Here is a 20,982-nt window from a genome sequence, read left to right on the forward strand (position 1 = left end):
CAATTTCAAAATTAGAAATTTAACAATTGCAGAATTCAAAATTTAACAATTGCAGAATTCAAAATTTAACAATTGCAGAATTCAAAATTTAACAATTGCAGAATTCAAAATTTAACAATTGCAGAATTCAAAATTTAACAATTGCAGAATTCAAAATTTAACAATTTCAGAATTTAAAGCTTTAGAATTTAAAAATTCAAAATTTTCACAATTTTTATTGTAAGTTCAGAAAGAAGCTCCCAATGAGTCCCGAAACATTTTTAAATCAACCACACACTCTACGTTAAATCGTACTCGTAATTGTCATAACACACGAGCCACCTCGTCGCCGTATAGTAAACTCAATTCCACGATCTATTGTTTCCCTCTTTTTATTTACCCGTGTGTTTGTGTTTTCACAGCGAATCCAACGCTGCCGCACGATGTTAATCTTCCCGTAAACGATTACGTACGTCTACACTCGAATCCAATTTTCCACTTTGCATTCTTTTTCTCCTTCTTTCATTCCAATGACAGCGCAGCGCCACGACAGTTTTCGCATATTTTCCTCGAAATCAAGTTCTCCAGACGTGTGCTGTCGCCTGAACGTCGACAGCAAGGTGAATCCCTCTTGTTTACACAAACTGCGTACTGTTTTCTTAGCATTGAAATATTCAACAAGAATGCGTACACGACATTGCGTGTTTCTCTTTTAAACACCGTTTTACGATGCAGAATATTCTTCATTACGCTCGATTATTGTTGTCAGACGTTTCACTGTCAATGTTTATTTATTTTCAGATGAACAATTTCGTTTCGAAGATGCACGATTGTGATTAAAATTTTGTACCTTTGTGAAATTAATGTTGATATATGTTCGGACATCTGTCGGAAGCTTGTTTGTCAAGTATTAAAATTGACAATCGTCGAGGTAATCATTCTGTTATCGTCCTTTTATTCTGCAATTTCTTCAACACGACTAAACACACTCTTCAACTTTATCTACCTATCCAAGTAGCACTCAATCCACTCCAATTGGAAATGATAGTGAACTTGCACTTGACAACAAACTATTCATTCTCGAGCGAAGTTCGTTTAATCTGCTACAATTGTGAGTGCTTTCGAACTACTCGAGCATTGTTCACTTTAAAGACAATTGGTGAAATGTTGTCGAAAAATTGTTTCCTTTAGTTTCAGTTACTCTAGGAAATATCGAGACACTGTATGTAAGCTTGCATTTTTAGCGATGTACTTTAGTTAATTGTTGAAAGAATAGTTTGTTGGGTTGGTGCTTCTTTGGTATGAAACGTTATTTAGTGTATTTTAGAATTACTTATCGTTAATTTCATGGGTTTTCGTGTATGACACTGTACTGAAAATTAATCGAAATTATATCTGATTACATACTGTGCTACCCAAATATTTGGACACAAAGAAAAATTACCATCTAATACCTAATTACTGTCACGCAAATATTCAGACACTCAGGAAAAAATAATATTTCGAATATTACTTAAATACCAAAATTATTTCACTATAATGTTTTACTATGAAAGTTACTTCATTGGTATCCAGCAAAAATTAATATTTCGCGACTAGCGCCGGTTATATCCGGCATTCACTAAATGCTTCACACTGGCTAGCGCCGGTTATATCCGGCACCCTCTAAATGCTTCACACTGGCTAGCGCCTGTTATAAGAATCAATTGGATGTTTTTATTTCTGATAAGCAGAACAGCTAAAATCATGGCAAACATGGACCTACTCCTTTTTTTCATGCTCCCGTTTGACGTGTTCCACAGCAGCCGTATTTAATTATTTTTCAACAACAAAAATTTGTAACGATTCTTCAGGGACAAGTAAATGCATAGGAATAAAGCTCATGTTGAGAACTTTTACCGTACTTCTGTAATAAATTAGCAAAGAAGGCCTAAAAAATCGGTCATCACACTAGAAGACCCCCTTAAAGAAAGAAGAAAAAGATTTCAACGATTAAAACCCGAGACAGACCTCTACCCAACGTCTTAATTCAACCAACAATTAGGTCATCTGAATTACCATAAAATTACTCACATATTAACAAAAAAGAAAGAAAACCCTATATCCACCAAATTTCGACCAATTTTCGATCACACAACGGGGCTCGTTACGCTAACCGATCCCCCTCAACGAACATCCACCGCGATTGTTAATAAATAACAGATTCGCACGGCTCACTTCCGCGATCGTCGATTCGGAAATCGAAATGGGACGTGGGAAAACGAGGAAGTCGCCATTCCGCTTTCTAACAGGCCGCTGCCAGTCATCCGAAACCTCCGCAGTTTTGTCTGTTCGTTCAAGTGAAGGAAACAGCCAGCTAGTATTCCCCAGTTGTGAACACTTGAACCTGTCGCACTTCGCCGCGATTACGACGACGCAACGGGGAAAAACGCGAGATGGACCGATAATGCAATTAATCGCTGACTCGTTGCAGTAGAGGAAAAGGAACGAGTGTTATCTTTGCACGTAGAGGAGATAATGTGATGCATCGTTGATCGAGGAATTGTCGCTTCGATTGTACTTCAGGGAATGGGATAAGAATCGTGCTTACGTGATCTTCGAGGGTGTGTTTTATTTAATTTATGCGGTTTTTAATTCGCGACTGTCGAATCCTCATCCCTTTGTCCCTTGACTCCCATGCATACAGATCCTTATCCCGGGTACCGTTTTGACAACTACCTGCGCGTTTTCCACTTTTCCACCGAATTCCTGTCCTATCTCCGGCAGATCTTCAAGCTGATGCACTCTACCCATTTCTTTTGTACCGAATCCTTAAGTCCATTACCTAACCATTGTCCCTGCAATTCTTCTCCCGTACCATCGAGTCCTCAATCCTAACGAGTCCTGATCATTATCCTTACACATTCCTGGTCCTTACCTAACGGACGTATTCCTAAATTCCCTCAACCGCAACTCCCGAAAACCCCAATACAAAGGCAGCCTCGAAAAAGAACGAAAGGCAGTCAGCATTGAATAGCAAGGCAGTTTAGACCGTACACTTTATATTCGCAAAACCACAGCAAACTATCAACAAATAAAGATAATTCGTAAAATCCACCGTCTAAAGTGATTCGACGACACGATAAGCGGACGGAGTGAAATGATAAACGGGAGTGAATGTGGTGATTGTATTCTTTTGGGGAAATTTTAGGGTTATTGTTGGAACAGCGGAAAGGAGTATAGAATAACGGAAAATTAATTTAACATTATTTTTAAACAAATTAATGTGGTAAAATGATGATTTGCGAATGAGATGTGAAGCTACCACTTTGGGAAAATTGCGCTATTATTTCTCAAGGAGTGCAGAATATTGGGAAAAAATTAATTTAACATTATTTTATTATTTTTAAATAAATTATCGTGGTGAAAATGATAATTTTCGAATGAAATATGAAGCTATTGATTTAGAAAAATTGTACTATTTCTCAAGAAGTACAAAACAATGGAAAAGAATATATTGGACGATTGCAAAAGTTCGTGCCCGATTTTCAGAGGTGGCGAGAACCTTATCGACTTCGACACAGATGTTTCTTTTAGCGTAATGTTACATTCCTATCGAAAGATACACCGCTTGTGTTTTATTTTCAAATAATTATTCGTTTCGTTCCATTTCAGTTTCAAATGAAATCTGCTTTTGCACACACCCATTGTCTTTTATTTTCAAATCTGGCACGAACTTTTGCAATCATCCAGTATGAAAATTAATTTAACATTATTTGATAATTTCTAAATAAATTAATACGGTAAAATGATAATTTGAAGCTACTATTTTAGGAAAACTACTATTATTTCTCAAGGAGTATTGAACAATAGAAGAGGATACAGAATAGCAGAAAATTAATTCAACGTTATTTTATTAGAATTTTTCTTACAATTATAGATCGAAGTAATGTACGCAGATTTTTCAACAACTTTTCTCTCGAATAAACGTAACAACGACAAACAAAGAAAGCTCTGAGGAAAGTCATAGAATCGAAGAATAAAGAGAACGCTTTCGACACCTGATCTTTTCATTCAGAAACAATAACACCAAACATCTTTTGTACGAATTCTACAAAGCTTGTTTCTCACCTAGTTTCAAAGCATCTGAAAGACAGTTCAGTGGCTAGAACATAGGAGAATTGTAGCAATAACAGACTCTTCGATCTTGACAGGCGTTTACTTAATCGGTAGGTTCATTTATCGAGTTCATGCTTATGTGTACCATTGTAAAAGACACGACGTTCCGTGGATTCGTCTAACAAGTGGATGCTGAAAGAAACGTGGAATCATGTCGCACAATTAGCAGTGAATCACACGTCGCGCATCTAAACGACCGTAGGAGCAGTTGCGTCAAAAGACCTGGTGAGGTCGCGAGGAATTTATTGTTTTCCCTTGCAAATTCGAGAACAGACACTTTGAGCTCCAGTAAGCAAATCTAAGAAATACATTTTTACGATGAAATGTAACGAAAATTTTCGAGTTTTCGTTGGGAAAGTGAAATGTAAAATATGAGTGAAATAAATCTTCAGAAATCTGATCTGAAGAATAAGTTTCTGTGAGAAAATTTGGTGAAAATTTTCGTTGGGAAGGTGAAATACAAAATAGAGCGAAATTAATCTAAAAAATAATTTTTTACAACAAAATTCGGTGGAAATTTATAGACTTTTTATTGAAAAAGTGAAATGTAAAATATGAGTGAAATAAATCTTCAGAAATTTGATCTGAAGTATAAGTTTCTGTGAGAAAATTCGGTGAAAATTTGGAAAGGTGAAATACAAAATAGAGTGAAATAAATGTAAAAAATAACTTTTTCTAACAAAATTCAGTGAAAATCTACCGATTTTCCATTGGCAAAGTGAAATACAAAATATGTCAAATAAGTCTTCACAAATCCCATCTAAGAAATAAATTTAAATTTATAGATTTTCCATTGGGAATGTGAAATACAAAGTATCAGTCAAATAAGTCTAAAAACTAATTTTCTACGACAAAATTCAGTGCAAATTATCAACTTTTCATTGAGAAAATAAAACAAAATATGCGGGATACAAAACTCCATCGAGCACATCCTGATAACCTGCCCAAAGTACATGAAAAGGATCCAACATAACTTGCCGAATTCACTGACCATGCTTCAAAAAGAAGATTCAAGTGAAAGATATTGATTTATACCTCCTACTATAGACTGAATAAACTCACTGTGGTCACTAGTAACCTCAGAAGATGCATGTGACCTTAATCACCCAATGAAAAAAAAAAAATATGAGTCAAACAAATCTTCACGAATCCAATCTAAAGAAAAGACAAATTTCTCTATCAAAGTACAGCGATTTCAAATTTTCCAGAGAATTTTCATTGAAAATCTGAACGAACGAGAAAACACAAAATATACAACCTTTCCATTTCCATTTTTACTACAATACTTTCGTTCTTCTTCCAAACAGGTGCAAGCCTAAAAGAGCAACCCGAAAATGACGGAACAATCGGCAGGCAAAGGACCACCAAGCGCCATCATGCTGGTCTTCTCCAATCTCGTTCACATCCTCCTAGTGGCCCCAGTAATCTACATCCTGGTTTTGGCCTTTAGCAACTACCACTTCTTCTCCTGGCATCCTATTTGCATGAGCCTCGGAGTAAGTAGCCAACTTGGCCAACGCTAATTGCACAATGGTACAACTAATAAAATCACCGTGGATCGGGGATCTAGGTCCTTGACTTCGTCCATTATTCAACTCGCGGTAACGCGATACCTCGTTGAAAATTTTATTGCAGAGAAAAAATTGACGATGAGGCAAGACACTCGCGAAAGAAGAACCGGTGAAACTCTGTTGCGCCAAGTGTTTGACGAGCATCCTCCTCCTCCAGCGACGACCACGAAGTTTCGTAACGTCTGGATGCAATAAATCCTATTATGCGCCGCGAAGTATTGCGTAATTTGGTGTTTTTTCAATGGGAAATTTAACGCCTGGTTCGATCGCGAAAATTTTTCACCGATCGGAAGGATCGTGAAACGATATCCTTTCCGCGTGTTTCCTCGTGCAAAGGGATCGATTATGAAATTAGTCGGATTGTTATGCCGCGAGGATGAAATACAATCTGAACACGGAAGACTGTTTTCGTGGATAACCGCAGGATTTTCATTTACCATTGTGCGCAAAGTTGAACGACATTTCGCATTATCTGGATCTAATGAGCTATAGTTAAATCCTAGAATAAGGGACGTGTTTCGAATAGTTTCGCGATGAATTAGCATTTTTTAAAGAACGCTGAAGTCACTCTTCTCGTATTTCGTGTCTGACTCGCGTTGAACAATTCTACGAACGTAAAATCTTGAACGTGATTCACGGGACTATTAAAGTGTCTCAAGTGTCCGATCAATTTTCTCGTAGTCATCTCTCAGTTTGAAAATATCCCGACGCCGTGACATAATAACTTAAACGAGCAGCTTAACTTCAAGCGGGTAATCGATTGAAAACCGAGTGAAATAGCAAAATACGTCGTTTCAATTTTCCCAAGTTCCTCGTACGTCGCGTTCGAGACGTCGAATCTGATTAATACGATCTTTCGTGTAAACAGCGGTATCCTGAATCGAACAATTATCTCGAAGATGAAAAACACGGATAAGAATTTTCCCAGCGCGTCGAATCGTTCGTATGTAAATGATATAAAATCGTGGACGTGATTCACGAGACCTTCGTCCAAGTGTCTCAGGTCTTAGATCATCTTCCTACTTGGAAGAACGCTGAGTTCTACTTACTCAGAAGCACCGCGAACGAGCTTCCTAAATGAATCTGGAACACGCGTAATCTCGATAGAAACAGCAAAAAGAACCTTCTAAAAAACACAATACCGCAAGAAAAAAGGACATACTCCGCGAAGTCTCCCTATCATCCTTGCAGCACCATTTCCACGGGCAAATCGCCTTCGTAAAGCGCGAAACCGTAGGCGTGCATCTCTCAGATCCACCGAATTAAAGAGAGAAGGAATCTACGGTCGACCTAGATCGCCAAATTGGTTGCAACATTGCCCCGAGTAAACTATATGAAACGATCGCGATTAGGCTCGATTAGACTCGAGAAACTAAACCGAAACAGCTGAAACCTTCCGAATTAGATCGATCTAACAACGATTCCTCCTCGTCGTTTTTTTCCAGGTTGGTCTTCTAGTAACCGAGGCGGTGTTCAGTATCTCCGGCGAGGCTTACTTGGCTTCGAAAATATCCAGGATGAACAGAGTAACGTTGCACTGGATCCTTCACACGTTGGGCCTAGGACTGATGCTGATCGGTTTCCTCATCATTGTTGTGAACAAGGTCACGAACAACAGAAGCCACTTCGTCACTCCTCACTCCGTACTCGGTTTAGTCAGCATCATTTTCGCCCTTCTGACAGCTTCTTTCGGAATTGTCACCAACAATTCCAGGTGGTTGTACCCGCGTTTCAGGCCTGTGCTCCTGAAGATCCTGCACGCGTTCGGCGGTATCGTCGTGACGATACTGTTGCTCGCCACGCTGATCACAGGGACGTATACAAAATGGTGGCCTGGCAGCGATACAGGAAGAAGCTTGGTGTTCTCCTCGTTCTTCATCGCTGGGTTTTTCATATTGTTGAAACCGATTCTGGGAGCTGTTTCCAGGAGCAGAGTTGTTTTCGGCCCTCCGCCTGCTACCACGTAATTGGAGCCGGTTGTAAATCGACCTCCAATAGAGTGGATACAGTGTGAGTGATGATGAGGTTGCTGGGGGAAGTTTGTATTGTATTTGATGTAACTGATACCGATGATATTGCTGGATAATGAAATTTTATATTTTTCTAATTGGATCGCGGTGTGTATAGTCGGTGAGAGAAATATGGGACGTCTAATGTTCGAGTGTTAAGGGTTGAAAGGTTGAATATATAAATTTTCGAGTGTTTTCGAGAGAATCGGCGGAAAGCTGAGAAATTAACGCGTTGAGATTCAGTTGTAATCGAAAAGTAGAGTTTAGGTGTCACTACGTTAGAGTATACTCGGAGTTTAAATGTTCGAGTGTTAAAGGTTGAAAGGTTGAATATATAAATTTTCGAGTGTTTTCGAGAGAATCGGCGGAAAGCTGAGAAATTAAGGGAAAAATAGAGTTTAGGTGTCACTAAGTATCGCTACGTTAGAGTTTACTCAGAGTTTAAGGGTTGAAAGGTTAAGAGGTTAAATGTTGAAATTTTCGAGAGTTTCGACAGAAGAATCGATAAAAATCTAAGAGGACAAAGGCTCGAGATTTATAATAATTGAAATTGAAAGAATTGAGGTTAGGTGTCGTTACGTCGCTCGCCATATTTCTTCCACCGACTATACCAATGTTGTACCGTATTATACGGTACAGTGTAGTACTTTAACACTGCAATATACTGTACTGCACGGTATAATATAGCACTACAGTAATATCTTACTGTACTTTACAGTACAGCGTAATACTACAGAGTTATTTAAAGCGGAGGGAAAAGATATTTGACGCTTTTATTTGGTACCTAAGTGTCTTCAAGAAAAAAATGGAAAATTCTCGTTTCTTTCTAAATATACGATAAATATCGAAGTCTGAAGTATCTAAGAGCATCATTGCGTTCAGAGTTTATTTAGAATTCGTTCAATGAACGCGATATTTATAACGGTACTTCAGATTCGATCAGAGATTATACGATAATACGGTTCGTTTTTTTTTTTTCTTTCAAAGAATCCTTTTATCCAAGTGTTACATGACAGCCTGCATTTCTGTGAACGAGTCACGTTTATCGTGTCACGTAGTTAGATAAAATCTTATCCTGGACATCGTAACGATACTTTCGTTAATCGGACACGTAATACGAGATTTCAAAGAAAAAAAAAAAAAAATAAGAAAAGAGCGTACAATTATCAAATTCTTTTCTATTTGTAACTAAAACCTTTTCTTTCGTTTGTAATCTATTTACAGTTCAGACATTCCGTCCTCCAATGATTACGCGATTTTTCGCCGTCATTGACGAATATTTTCGACACTTCGTCGTAAGGTCCACGAACGATTATCTTCCATATTGCAAAAGAGATGGAGATCTAAGCTTTCGAAAAATTCAAACGTACGAAAATTTTCACCTCGGCTCTAAGTAGAAAGAAGCCTAATTTAAATCACCGAAGACATGCTAAATAAGCGGTAGTTGATAAGATACGAAATATTCACGATTATTTGTAATGAAAAAAAAAAAAAGAGAAATCTATTTTACCATCGCTGTGTTCATCGAACTGTTGTTAATCCATTTAAAAAAGAGAGAAAAACAAAGTGTTAACACAATTGTCGCAAACCGAACGCACGAAAAATGCTTCTAAAGTCACGGATAAGCGAGATATATATTTTTTAGACGTAATTAAGATAGTATTTATAAGAGAGAAACGTTTACCAAAAATGATGTAGAGTTTAACATTAATTTAATTCGCTTGGACGTTAAATAAATGGACAGAGAAGACAATACACGCGGCGGCGTTATCGTCAACCATATATATCAACACTTTATTAATTACACACGCATCATATACATATACATAGAATTTACATAATGTATATATCTTCCGCAATGCAATGTACATGTATATTAATACAGTTTCTTATTCTCGATATAATTTCATCGTCTCTTAAATATCGTTTTTTTTTTTTCTTTTTCATTTCTTATAATTTTTATCTCCTTCCCCTTTTAATTCTTCCTCTCCTTGGACTGTTTCCTGATTCCTTGCAAATCATATCAAACGCACGATAAACATCTCGCGAATCGACCTGATCACACGCTGATCAACTTTTCCCTCCTTTCAATTTCTCAACTCGTCTCAAAGGATCCTCTCGTTGACATTATGCAACACAACTTCTATACACCTCCGTTTGTCATATTCTATCTCTCTTGTCTGGCTTCCTTAAATTACCGCCATTCTTACTCTGTACTATTGTGTTTTTGATTGTATACCGATCGATGCGCTCTCGAAGTGTCTCTCGTTTCAGATGAAAATCAAAAATGTAACGTAAATTCTTGTAAAGTCACGTCTGAGATTTAGATTTCGATAGGTAGCGAGGAGAGTGAGAGATTGACGCTTTGCGGACGGAGCGATTCGAAAAGAAACGCTCTGCGGAGCCCAGTCGCTGCAACGATAGGTAGAATTGAAATTGGCGCTCATTTTCCTCGCGTTTTGTACTCTTGCGTTGATATATCGATCAATTATTCAACAGATAACCGCGTCGCTATTTTAATTTTCGGTCTTTTTCAGTTAATATTTCATTTGCGTCGAAAATGCAAGCTTTCGGCCCCTGCGCGTATATTCGTTGGCGTATGAAGGGTTGCCTGGCTACGGGGATATTTTTAAACGTTGATAACTAAAAAACGAAGCTTCAAACGCAATTTTCTTATTCTTGATTTTCGTCTTATTCTGGCTTGCAGAATCGCCCCTTAAATTTTCTACCAACAAATACGCGCCAATCGTCCGCAAAGGGTTAATCCTCTGTAAACAGTATACAACATTTCACACGATGTGAAAGAAAATTTCTTAGAACAGGGATAATTATTCGTATTCGTATTAACAACAATTGGACAGTAATTTGACACGTTATCACAGCAACAATCGATCCTCCACTATTAGCTAAGGACCTGTTAAGCTTTATCTTCGATAAGCTTTAGTATTTACGTTAAAGAAATTCGTAGGAGACTTCAATGGGTATTTTAAGAATAGTATTGTAGGGTTTGAAGAACCGGAAATTATTATCGGTACTGGAACGTTAGAATATACATATTTTTTAACCACGAGAGCAAATCGAAAGACGCATCAGCGTATCAGAAACAAGACATTTCTCTTCGTTTTTTTCTTTTTTGTTTCGCTTAGAAAGTAGTTTTTCACAGATTGAAAGGGAAATTCCTCCACCATCGACCAACGATTTTTTGGTTCGTGAAATCGCGCTCGCCAACGTACAAAAGTCTGTCTTATTAATGCGAACGAATATTAAATCCTATCGTTTCCTCGAAATATAACGCATCTGCTAACACCTACTCTATCTTCGCTCTCGAACGCTTTCCTCTTTCTCGATTAGCTCTAGGACACGTTACTTTGTACTGTTCGCTCTACTGGTTGCTCTTGGTGACGTAAAATCCGTAACACTAACCGGTAACCGTGAATTCGTTCAATAATTTGTTTTTTTTATTCTCGAATAAATAATTTACAATAAATTAAGAAGTAAAGCGATCCACGATTTCTTACTTCATCTTTGTCAAGTCTTAAAAATATATTTTTCAATGACAAAATATCGTAAATTTTTGAGATAATTATAGGTGGCAACAAATTGAAATTAATTTTGATTTGTTTCTATTTTTTCTCTGATCACTCTTCAATGCAGTGGAAGTATTGTGGTATTTTAAAAACTAATACTTCTTAGCTGTTATTGATATTCTTTAACGATTTTACCTTTATTCTTTATTCAGCTGTGCTGTTACAAATAACAGTTAAAGTTATCAGTATCGAAATCGATGGAAACACTTGATAGAAGCGACTTTGAAGAGACATTCAAACTGATAATCAAATTCTAAAATAAATATCAACTAAACAGTTGGAATTAAAAAAATTTACGAATAAAATTTCAAAGAGATATTCGAACCGACACAAATCGAAATCGCAGAAAATTTTTATTAACGGTTTCCCAATAAAGAAAGAAAAAATGAAACAAAATTAAGGGCACGATATTTTATATCTTTTATCGTATTATCGACAAGGCTACCGTATTGTTACCGATAATTCTACGTCACCGAACCTTAACCCTACCTAGGACAGTCGACCACGTGGCCTTGCCGGTTTAAACCAGCAGCTAAACGCTATTATTAATTATTATTATTTAATTATTATTCATTATTCTTTACTTTGTAACATAACTGGTTTTTTTCATAATAATAAGTATTATTATTGTTGTTGTTAATGACGTGCTAACTTTTTGTTTAAATTCCTTTTTTTTAAACCTGCATTTAGATTCGCCTATCTAGATTATTAGATTATTAGATTCTGCTTATCTATCAGTCACCCTTCCTTCGCGAATCCCAAGTATTCCATTATTTCTTCTTCTCTTCTTCTTTCTTTTTCATCTATTTCCACAGTTTTCTTCCCTCTATACTTCTATCTTCCTTTCGCAATCACGTACCTCGACCGACAAACAAACTGTCCATCAGGGTTGCCTTAACGAAGAAGATTTCTTTTATTCTCTTGATTATGTCTCAGATATGGCTAGTTGGAATGTGTTTCTCGCGTTTCTATCGGTACAATTTCTTTCCTCTTCTTTTCTTTTTTCTAATCTCGATAATCAGTACGTGTGGTTAGTCTAATGTCTCTTTTTTTCATGAAACGAGCAAAAATGAATGAAACAATTCTGTTCCGCAAGAAAATGACGTTTCGTTGAAGAAATACTTTGTTTCCTTTTTACACAATATTTCAACGGATAAATTCCTTTTCGCGTCTTATACGTATCCTGAGGAGTCGACAATATCCGAATCGTTCGATCTAACTGAACCGATTAATTACAATGGAAAAAGTGGTTGTTTTCGGTATTTTGGTGTTAAGCGTGAATCGATTCGATAAACTTTCATTGCCTTCAATACGAGGGGCGCGCGCGCCCCTCGATTGGAAACGAATTCCGATCTTGGGTTTCGAATGTCGTTCTATTTGAATGGTTTTTTCTTTGTTCGTTATTTTTTTTATCGTTTTTCTCTTTAAATCTTTTCTGCCTATTTTCATTGAAGCTCTGAGTATTAACAACGACTAGACTCTAAAATGTTAATTAGGTCGCCGAGGATCCGTCACGTGCACGCGGATAGCGAGGATCCTCCTCCACTTGTTCGTCCCTTTGAGCAAAGGATCGATGGCAAAGGACGATTATTATACTCCTAACGTCCACTTCAATTAATCGCGTGAATCAAAGTTTCTAACGAGAGCAAATGCTTTCTTCTTCTTTCTTTTTTTTCTTCCAAAAATAAATCACTACGCGAACATTTATTCATTCCACCTCGCTGAATTTTACGTAAACACCGATATCAAAGGGTTGTACACCATAAAATTTCCAATAACAACTACGTTTCCGCTCTCTCTCTTTATATATATGTACAGACACGCGAATGAAATGTATATTAAAAAAGTGATCGAGGGAGGAAAAACGAAAATTGGTATCGTTCGAAGCAGAAAGGAGCAAAATAACTATAGTTACCAATCGACGTGAGCATGTGGACAGTTAAGAGGAGAAAAAGTGGAGTTAGGCCCTTGTTACTCTAGAAAATACACATACACACACAGGCACACACACTTTCCACGTTCTTCTTTCACTCACTCACGAAATTCACCGAATTTTCACACGCAACACGCTCACTGCACGGATATGAGTTAACATATTTTGTAATTTCTTTTTTTCTTATTTTTCCTCTTCTTCTTCTTCTTCTTCATTTGTAATTTGAACGCAGCGGGTTTGTTGTTTTCGGTAATGGTTTTGTTTTTTCTTTAATAATTGTTTCGTGGCAATTTCACTCCGCCCTGAACTTCTTGTTTTTTTTATACACATATCAAACGAATGATCGTGTCGCATTTTTTGTTCTTTTTTCTTTTTTTCTTCTTCTTGTTATGTTCGGCTTTTGTACACGTAATAATAAACTATGCGACGCGTACACCAGTGTACAAGCGTCTGTAAATATATAAATGTTATACATATGATACAGCTAGCAACACTTTACAAACGGGGTCACATAAAAAATAAAGAATCACGATTTCTCACGTTTATTGACTGTGTACGTACGCGCGTAATATAGTCCGGTGTGCTCTCGAGACATCGCCGACTTAACGTTTATTTTATAATTCCTATTTTTGGGTCTGAAACGATCCGAAACGCTTTTCTCGCTGACCCGTGAAACGACACACAACCCTCTGTGTTCGCCCTTTCCTCTTTCACTTTCTCTCTCACTCTCACCCTCTCTTTCACTACCCTTCTGTTTCGCGCTAAAATATCACCCCTCGTTGTTGTGCAACACACATACAGTGTGTTCAGATTTTTCTCTCCGTTCCTCTTCTGATTTATCGCGTTACAGAACAAGCATTCGTTTCGCAGAAGCACGCGGAACAGCTAAATAGTTTTGTATAGTAGCGTGTGTCTCTATAGTAAAGTAGACTAGGATCTCCCTGAAAATTTTACTCAGCTGGAAAGTATAGATTACAGTTCGTAATGGGGGGAAATTGGAGACGCGGAAACATTCGACAGTCGAAACTCGAATCTACGAGAAAATAGAGATCATATTATAGTGCAGAGCTTGGATCATGTATTATTCGTCGATCTCCTCTAAGAATTCGCTTTACTGATTAAATTGCGAATTTAAATGGACAGAAAATACTGTAAAAACTGAAGAAAATTTTTAATGGGACCAAGCGAGATTCGAACTCACGACCGCTGGATTAGCAAGCAGAGACTTTGCGCACGTAGCTAAAGTGCCCTATACGATTTCTTCCTGTTATTGTTCATTTTTACGTATCGAATACTGCTCAACGCAACTGGAGAATCGCAGTTGATATTTATACGTTGCGTGAAATGTACGAAGGGGAAATTATAAAAATTTCTGGTTTTTTACGTTGCATAATCACTCTTTATCAATCGAGCTATTTAAATAGTCTTCTTAAGTTTTAAATATGACTACCGCCTACACGTACCAAGGGAAACATACACAATGGGACCTTCCTACGTCTCCAAGATTATTTTACACACTATAGAACTGAGTTACGCGTGTCGTTAACGAACTTCTTTCCCGTGAATTTTATAACTGAAATAACGTTAATACAGCAACGTTTTTAACAAATATACGGTATATAGCGCTTGCGACGAAATTGCAAGTGATATCGAGGGAATTTGTTATCCAGAAACAGATGGAAGGATAAGAAATTTTGTTTGAAATTATTAGAATAATCGAGTTTCGTTGCGTTTCAACAGGGTACCTCCAATAACCGAGTTCTGTAAATATATTATCCGATGATAAAGTCGTTTCACCGGGCGATCCTCTAATTATTTTGGGCAGAGTAATTATTAGCTCATCGTCATCTGATCGCGTCCTCCAAATTCCACATTTTCAAAGGGCAAAGGTTGTTCGGTAACATCGTTATCCAGCTTGAAAATACGTCGCAGAACGTAATTTATACGATATTATTTTAACCTTTACTTTTAATTAGCGCAACATTATCTTTCGTCCACTTAAATTTGCTCTTTGACCGACAATTAATTCTTCCGGCCTTGTTACTTTTCTCTCCAACCTATCGATCTAATATATTTAACAACAAATAATTCTCTTCTATCGCTATAATAATAGCTTCAACGCTCGATCATTCAACCCTTTCACCGTTACACAGCAATTTTACCGACGCTTCGTAAAAATTCCAGTGTCACTTTTCTTATCAAAAATACGAATAAAAGTGTGCTAACTAAATATTTACACAGTATCGTTTCTATTTCAGTCAGTCGAACGTTAAAACGAAATCTTGAAAATTTACAAAAATTCCAAATTTGTCGGTTTTATGTACAAAATAGTAGACAAAATTTTTACAAACAATTTACTTTCAATCTTGCTTGAATTTCTCAGCGACTGCTCGCCAACGTTGAAAGGGTCAATAGGGCAACAATCGCGACGAACGTGTTAACAAAAATACACTATTCCCCGTCGAACGAACGATTGTTGCCGATCTCTCGTTTCTTCTTTCTGGAGGACATCGACAAGTGAACGCAGGAGGTAAGGACAGCGCTAATCATCCTTATTTAATTCAGATAATACTTTCTAAAGGACGCATCGTTTCGCTCCTGTCGGCACTTTTGATCCACACCTCCTTTCCCTGACCCTTTGTTTTCCTACAACCCCCCAAGAAATCTCCACCTCGACACATCCGTACAATTTCATTTTTGTGTTTTTGTTCCAATAAATATATACTCTATATATATATATATGTAACACGTGCCTCGTATGAAACATTTCGCGAGTCAACATCGAAAAATACCGAACGTTCACGTTAAATCTAGAAACGTATGTAATTGTTTACGTACTTTACAAAAAAAGCCAGACGGTGACGGCGTCTGAACATGCCGGAATGTAACAACGAATATCTGCGACAAAATATATTCTTGTCCAGCGGGGATAACGGAGGAGAGAGATTTTCGTCCTTGTCCGGCGGGTGAAACGAGATTACACGTATATATGTATCTTGTAGATCGCGAGATTCATTCTTCTCGATTTTTCACCGGCTAATCGCACGGAACGTCTAGATCGATCGTCGCTATGCAAGTTAACGTTATCTCAGATAAGATACCGTACACAGAAGCAGATTTTCATCGGTTCGCCGGTAAATCCGGTGTACATTGATCTTCTTCTTTTTTCCAATATTTTCATAGTTTTCTTCTCTCTCTTGTTTGTAACGTCACTTGAGCGCAAGCGACGATGAGTTGCCGGTTATTTAACATTCTTTCGCTAAGATATACGTACAATTATTAATTCCTTTGCGTCTTTTTCTTATCGTTTCTTCTCCTTGCCTATCTTTCTTCCTTCTTTTTCTTTCATTTTTGTTGGTTTTTGTTTCTCTCTCTCTTCTTCCTCGTGTCCTTATGTACAATCGAAAAGCAGTGGAGTAGCGTAATTTTACTAACGTTTACATCGCAGCGCGCGCGTGTGTGTGTGCTCGCAGTGACATTTCCACGCGATCTTTGTCTGCGAATTTAAGTGGATTTTTTCCTGCGTGTCGACGACAGTCTCTTTCTCTGATCGCGATCGACACTTCACGAGTCCTTTCTCTCAACGTTTCGTACGAATTTTGAACGACCACGAGTCTCACTTACGCGTACAATTTGTTAACGAAATTCTCACTTGGACAATCAAAATTCACATTTGTATAGTTAACGATCTATCGATCCTTTCGTGTAACTAAGAATAAGAAGTGTGTCGAAGTAGTTGACAGAGAAAAGAACGTTTCTACGAAATTGAAGAAATGTTTTCGTTCAAATGTAAGAAGAAATTTGTGTCGTGAATTGAAGATTCTATTGTAATGAAAAATACGAGACGCTACTAGATTGTGAGGTTCTAATATATGAAAAAATACACAGACTATTCCTCTTTTAAAAAAATAAATCCATAGGAATGTTTTCTTCTATCGGAACACTCGAGTTTGTCATACTTGGTTCGATCGCCTCCTCGATATATCGATCATCGATCGTTATCCAACAACCTGTCTGCGTTATTCAACTGCCTGTTATTGGCGTGTTGGTTTTTTGGCGATAGAACTCTCGGCAGACTCGTCTTTAGAGATAAAATGAACATCGTGTCAGACTTGTTGGGATGTGATCAAGTCGGTTTTGCTAGAATTCTTGAGGATCGATGGCCCAGGAAGCTTCTGAGAGGTGGAAGTGGTCGTAGGTTGAACCATCAATGGCTGACCGTTCGCCAGAACTATGGTGTCTCTCACGGAATCGTATCCTCCTGGCGGCCCTGAATTACAATTATTCTATGAACATTTCTTTCGTTTAATATCTACGAATCTATCAGGCGTAGAAATGAATTCTCTCCGATTGGACTCGCTTAATTTGCTGAAAGCCACTGAGTTTCTGGTATTCGCAGGCTGCCAGAGAAATGGCAAAAGGTTATCAAGAATAATGGAAATCATCTCGACGATTGATCTGTTTTCAAAAGTAGGAAAAAATTCATTTCTATACCTAATGTATTACGTTCAAAGCCACTCGAGTTTCAAAAACACAAAAAAATGGCAAAAGGTCTTTAAGAATAGTGGAAATTATCTCGACGATTGATCTGTTTTCAAAAGTAGGAAGAAATTCATTTCTATACCTAATATATTAATTTCAATCGTTTATTTCGAGGTGAACATTTGTGTTTGAAATTTTATTTTTGAAACTTTCAATGAGAAATCACTGAAAATACTTGAAAATTCCTGCTATTTTAAGTGTCAATTAATATTATACGATATCGAAACAAAGGAAAATAATTTTCTGTTAAGATAAAATCACACAGAGCACAACTACCGCGCACAGTGCACGAAGTGTACTCAACAATCGTTTAAGTACTCGACCTAGACGTAGATATCTCGTTATCGATCATGCTGGTACACGCGTAGGCGGAGAGGTTAGCACGGTCCTGATGATTCCGTACATAAAAGAAGAACACGGTTTCCTCGTACAGTTGGTGGAAGAAATATAGTGACGTCGTAAATTGAAGCATTACACGAAGTTTCAGATACTACATGACTTGATTAGTGGATGAATTTTGGCCATATAACAAAAATGCGTATGCCTTGTCTTTATGGTTGCATTAACCCATTTGCATCATTAGCGTATATATACGCGCAATTTTCCTGGTCGCTATCGCGGAAGCGTATATATACGCGCATTCATATTGTGAGTAATCGCAGGCCACTAAAATTTCGTGTTAAGGGCCTATTTTTCATTTCTTTCAAACGATACAAATGGGTTAAAGAAGGTGGTCCTGTTACACTATAAGCAATCAAACCTAAATTCTTTCCAGCTCTGTACAGTAAACTTCGACGCTACACTATTACATTATAATCAATCAAACCTGAAGTCTTTCCAACACTGCACAGTAAACTTTAATACTACACTATTACACTATAACCAATCAAACCTGTATTCCTGTCGCTAGAATTCTTTCCAGCTTTGCACAGTAAACTTTGACGCTACACTATTACACTGTAATCAATCAAACCTGAATTCTTTCCAGCTCTGTACAGTAAACGGAAGCGTATATATACGCGCATTCATATTGTGAGTAATCGCAGGCCACTAAAATTTCGTGTTAAGGGCCTATTTGTCATTTTTTTCAAACGATACAAATGGGTTAAAGAAGATGGTCCTGTTACACTATAAGCAATCAAACCTAAATTCTTTCCAGCTCTGCACAGTCAACTTTGACGCTACACTATTACACTATAATCAATGAAACCTGAATTCTTTCCAGCTCTGCACAGTCAACTTTGACGCTACACTATTACACTATAATCAATCAAACCTGAAGTCTTTCCAACACTGCACAGTAAACTTTAATACTACACTATTACACTATAACCAATCAAACCTGTATTCCTGTCGCTAGAATTCTTTCCAGCTTTGCACAGTAAACTTTGACGCTACACTATTACACTGTAATCAATCAAACCTGAATTCTTTCCAGCTCTGTACAGTAAACTTCGACGCTACACTATTACACTATAATCAATCAAACCTGAAGTCTTTCCAACACTGCACAGTAAACTTTAATACTACACTATTACACTATAACCAATCAAACCTGTATTCCTTCCATTAAAATTTTTTCCAGCTCTGCACATTAAAATTTGACACCCGGCCGACCTTACGACCTTGCCATATTTCTTCCACCGACTATACATATTCGCCATTGGCTTTCGTTCGAGTATAATCTATCGACTATCAATCGTGACGTATTATGTCTAGATGAAATCTAATTATAACCGAGGCTGATGAGTCGAAAATTGGTTAGGCACGATCGTGTATCCACCAGGACGACGTTTAATACCGAGATACACGTCCCGTTAGATGACGGCGTTTAACGGTACATAATAAAAGGTTAATTAACGCCGGTGATTACCTGGCGAAGGCGTGTGAGTGAGAGTTCTCGAAGGAGTCGAGGGATTCCTTGCTGCAGGACCCCAGTCAGAAGTGGGCTGCAAGAGCATCTTAGCACGCCACCACACGCTTTTGCTCTTGCTCTTCTTCGTTTTGCTTTTTCCAGGTCTCTGGTACGACGGTCTGTTGTCTAAGTCGTCGTCGTCGTCGTCGTCGTCGTCGTAGGCTGAACGACGTCGAGGATCCCTCAGCTGAACCTGTAATTAACGGTTAGTATATTCTCTCGTGGTAGTGTGTTCGTTTCAGAACAATACTGAGACGCAAGTGTCAATTATTGTGTAACTTTTCATCTATGATTTATGATCCAACAGTGTTAGTATTGTTAGGTGCTTCTTTATTTGACCCTTTCTTATTAACCCTTTCGCTGCGACAGATTTTAGCAAAATCTTCTGTTCTGGCTTTTTAGAATTTTTAAAGAATTTTTAAATTTCAATCAAAACCTAGTGAAAATTTAAAATTTAACGAAAATCTCAAAATTTTCATTTTGAAATTTATCGGTTTAAAAATTATGGCGGAAGTACGCGAAGAATGAGAATTAAGGCTTAAATTAAGGTGAAAGCGTGCCCAAAAAGTGTCAAAAGTGCAGTACGAGAAAATATTGCAAGCGCCTATAGCCGTCAAGGACACAGCGCGAGAAAGTATTCAAAACGCCTATAGGCGCCAAGGACACAGTGCCAAAAAGTTCTCAAAGCGCCTACAGCCGCCAACTGCGGTGAAAGGGTTAGACGTCAACTTTTTCTACTTCCGTACAATAAAGAACAGTAATTCAATCTGATTTCTGTCCCAGTTTCCGATTCACTACAGTCTCATAAACCGATTAGAATCTTGTTTCCAAAGCAAACACCAACAGGCCGTAAAATTATACACGTTCCTCTCAACGATACATTTCTTATTCCATCGTATTGGCAAAATTGTTTTCGTATCGCAGTTACATAATAAAACACAGTGGTGAAATAAAAGAAGCTGCCCATCTACATTCGCAGTCAAGGGCTCTTATAAACAGCGTACCAATAATCAATACTCCAATAATTGACATTCTATTGTACCGTGTCTCTGAAACTTCCATTCAATTCCAACTAATTTCAAGAGATCGAACACTTTAAATATTATCGCCATTCTGTATTACTCCGTGAACGAGAAGCTATTTGTATTTCATTATCGACAATATTAACGAGTTAATTACTTACGAGGGCCAATCCAACGATGACCAGAACTGGAATCATACCAACGACCCAACCAACAACGTCTGCCCATTTTGGATAAACGTAGCCGCCGTATTTCAGAGGCTCGTA

The 20,982-nt window shown here is 37.6% G+C and overlaps 2 protein-coding genes across 3 annotated transcripts in view; one reads left to right on the plus strand and one right to left on the minus strand.

Annotated features, from left to right (window-relative positions):
* LOC108577473 (cytochrome b561 domain-containing protein 2-like) overlaps positions 1-8,467 on the plus strand; it is a 13,855-nt gene extending 5,388 nt beyond the window's left edge. For both annotated transcript variants that reach the window (XM_017940628.1, XM_017940629.1), the window contains exons 2-4: positions 5,445-5,633; positions 7,154-7,878; positions 8,035-8,467. In XM_017940628.1, coding sequence (XP_017796117.1) covers positions 5,472-5,633; positions 7,154-7,675 — 684 coding nt within the window. In that variant the 5' untranslated portion in view covers positions 5,445-5,471 and the 3' untranslated portion in view covers positions 7,676-7,878; positions 8,035-8,467. The remainder of the gene's footprint in view (positions 1-5,444; positions 5,634-7,153; positions 7,879-8,034) is intronic.
* An 8,581-nt stretch (positions 8,468-17,048) lies between these two features.
* Positions 17,049-20,982, minus strand: part of LOC108577465 (sodium- and chloride-dependent glycine transporter 1-like) — an 18,613-nt gene continuing 14,679 nt past the window's right edge. The window contains exons 9-11 of the mRNA XM_017940619.1: positions 20,878-20,976; positions 19,653-19,887; positions 17,049-17,507 (exon numbers count right to left, since the gene is read on the minus strand). Of these exons, the coding sequence (XP_017796108.1) occupies positions 17,344-17,507; positions 19,653-19,887; positions 20,878-20,976 (498 nt within the window). The 3' untranslated portion in view covers positions 17,049-17,343. The remainder of the gene's footprint in view (positions 17,508-19,652; positions 19,888-20,877; positions 20,977-20,982) is intronic.

The sequence above is a fragment of the Habropoda laboriosa genome, unplaced genomic scaffold (assembly GCF_001263275.1).
Source record: "Habropoda laboriosa isolate 0110345459 unplaced genomic scaffold, ASM126327v1 scaffold776, whole genome shotgun sequence".
In the NCBI taxonomy this organism is placed as follows: Eukaryota; Metazoa; Arthropoda; class Insecta; order Hymenoptera; family Apidae; genus Habropoda; species Habropoda laboriosa.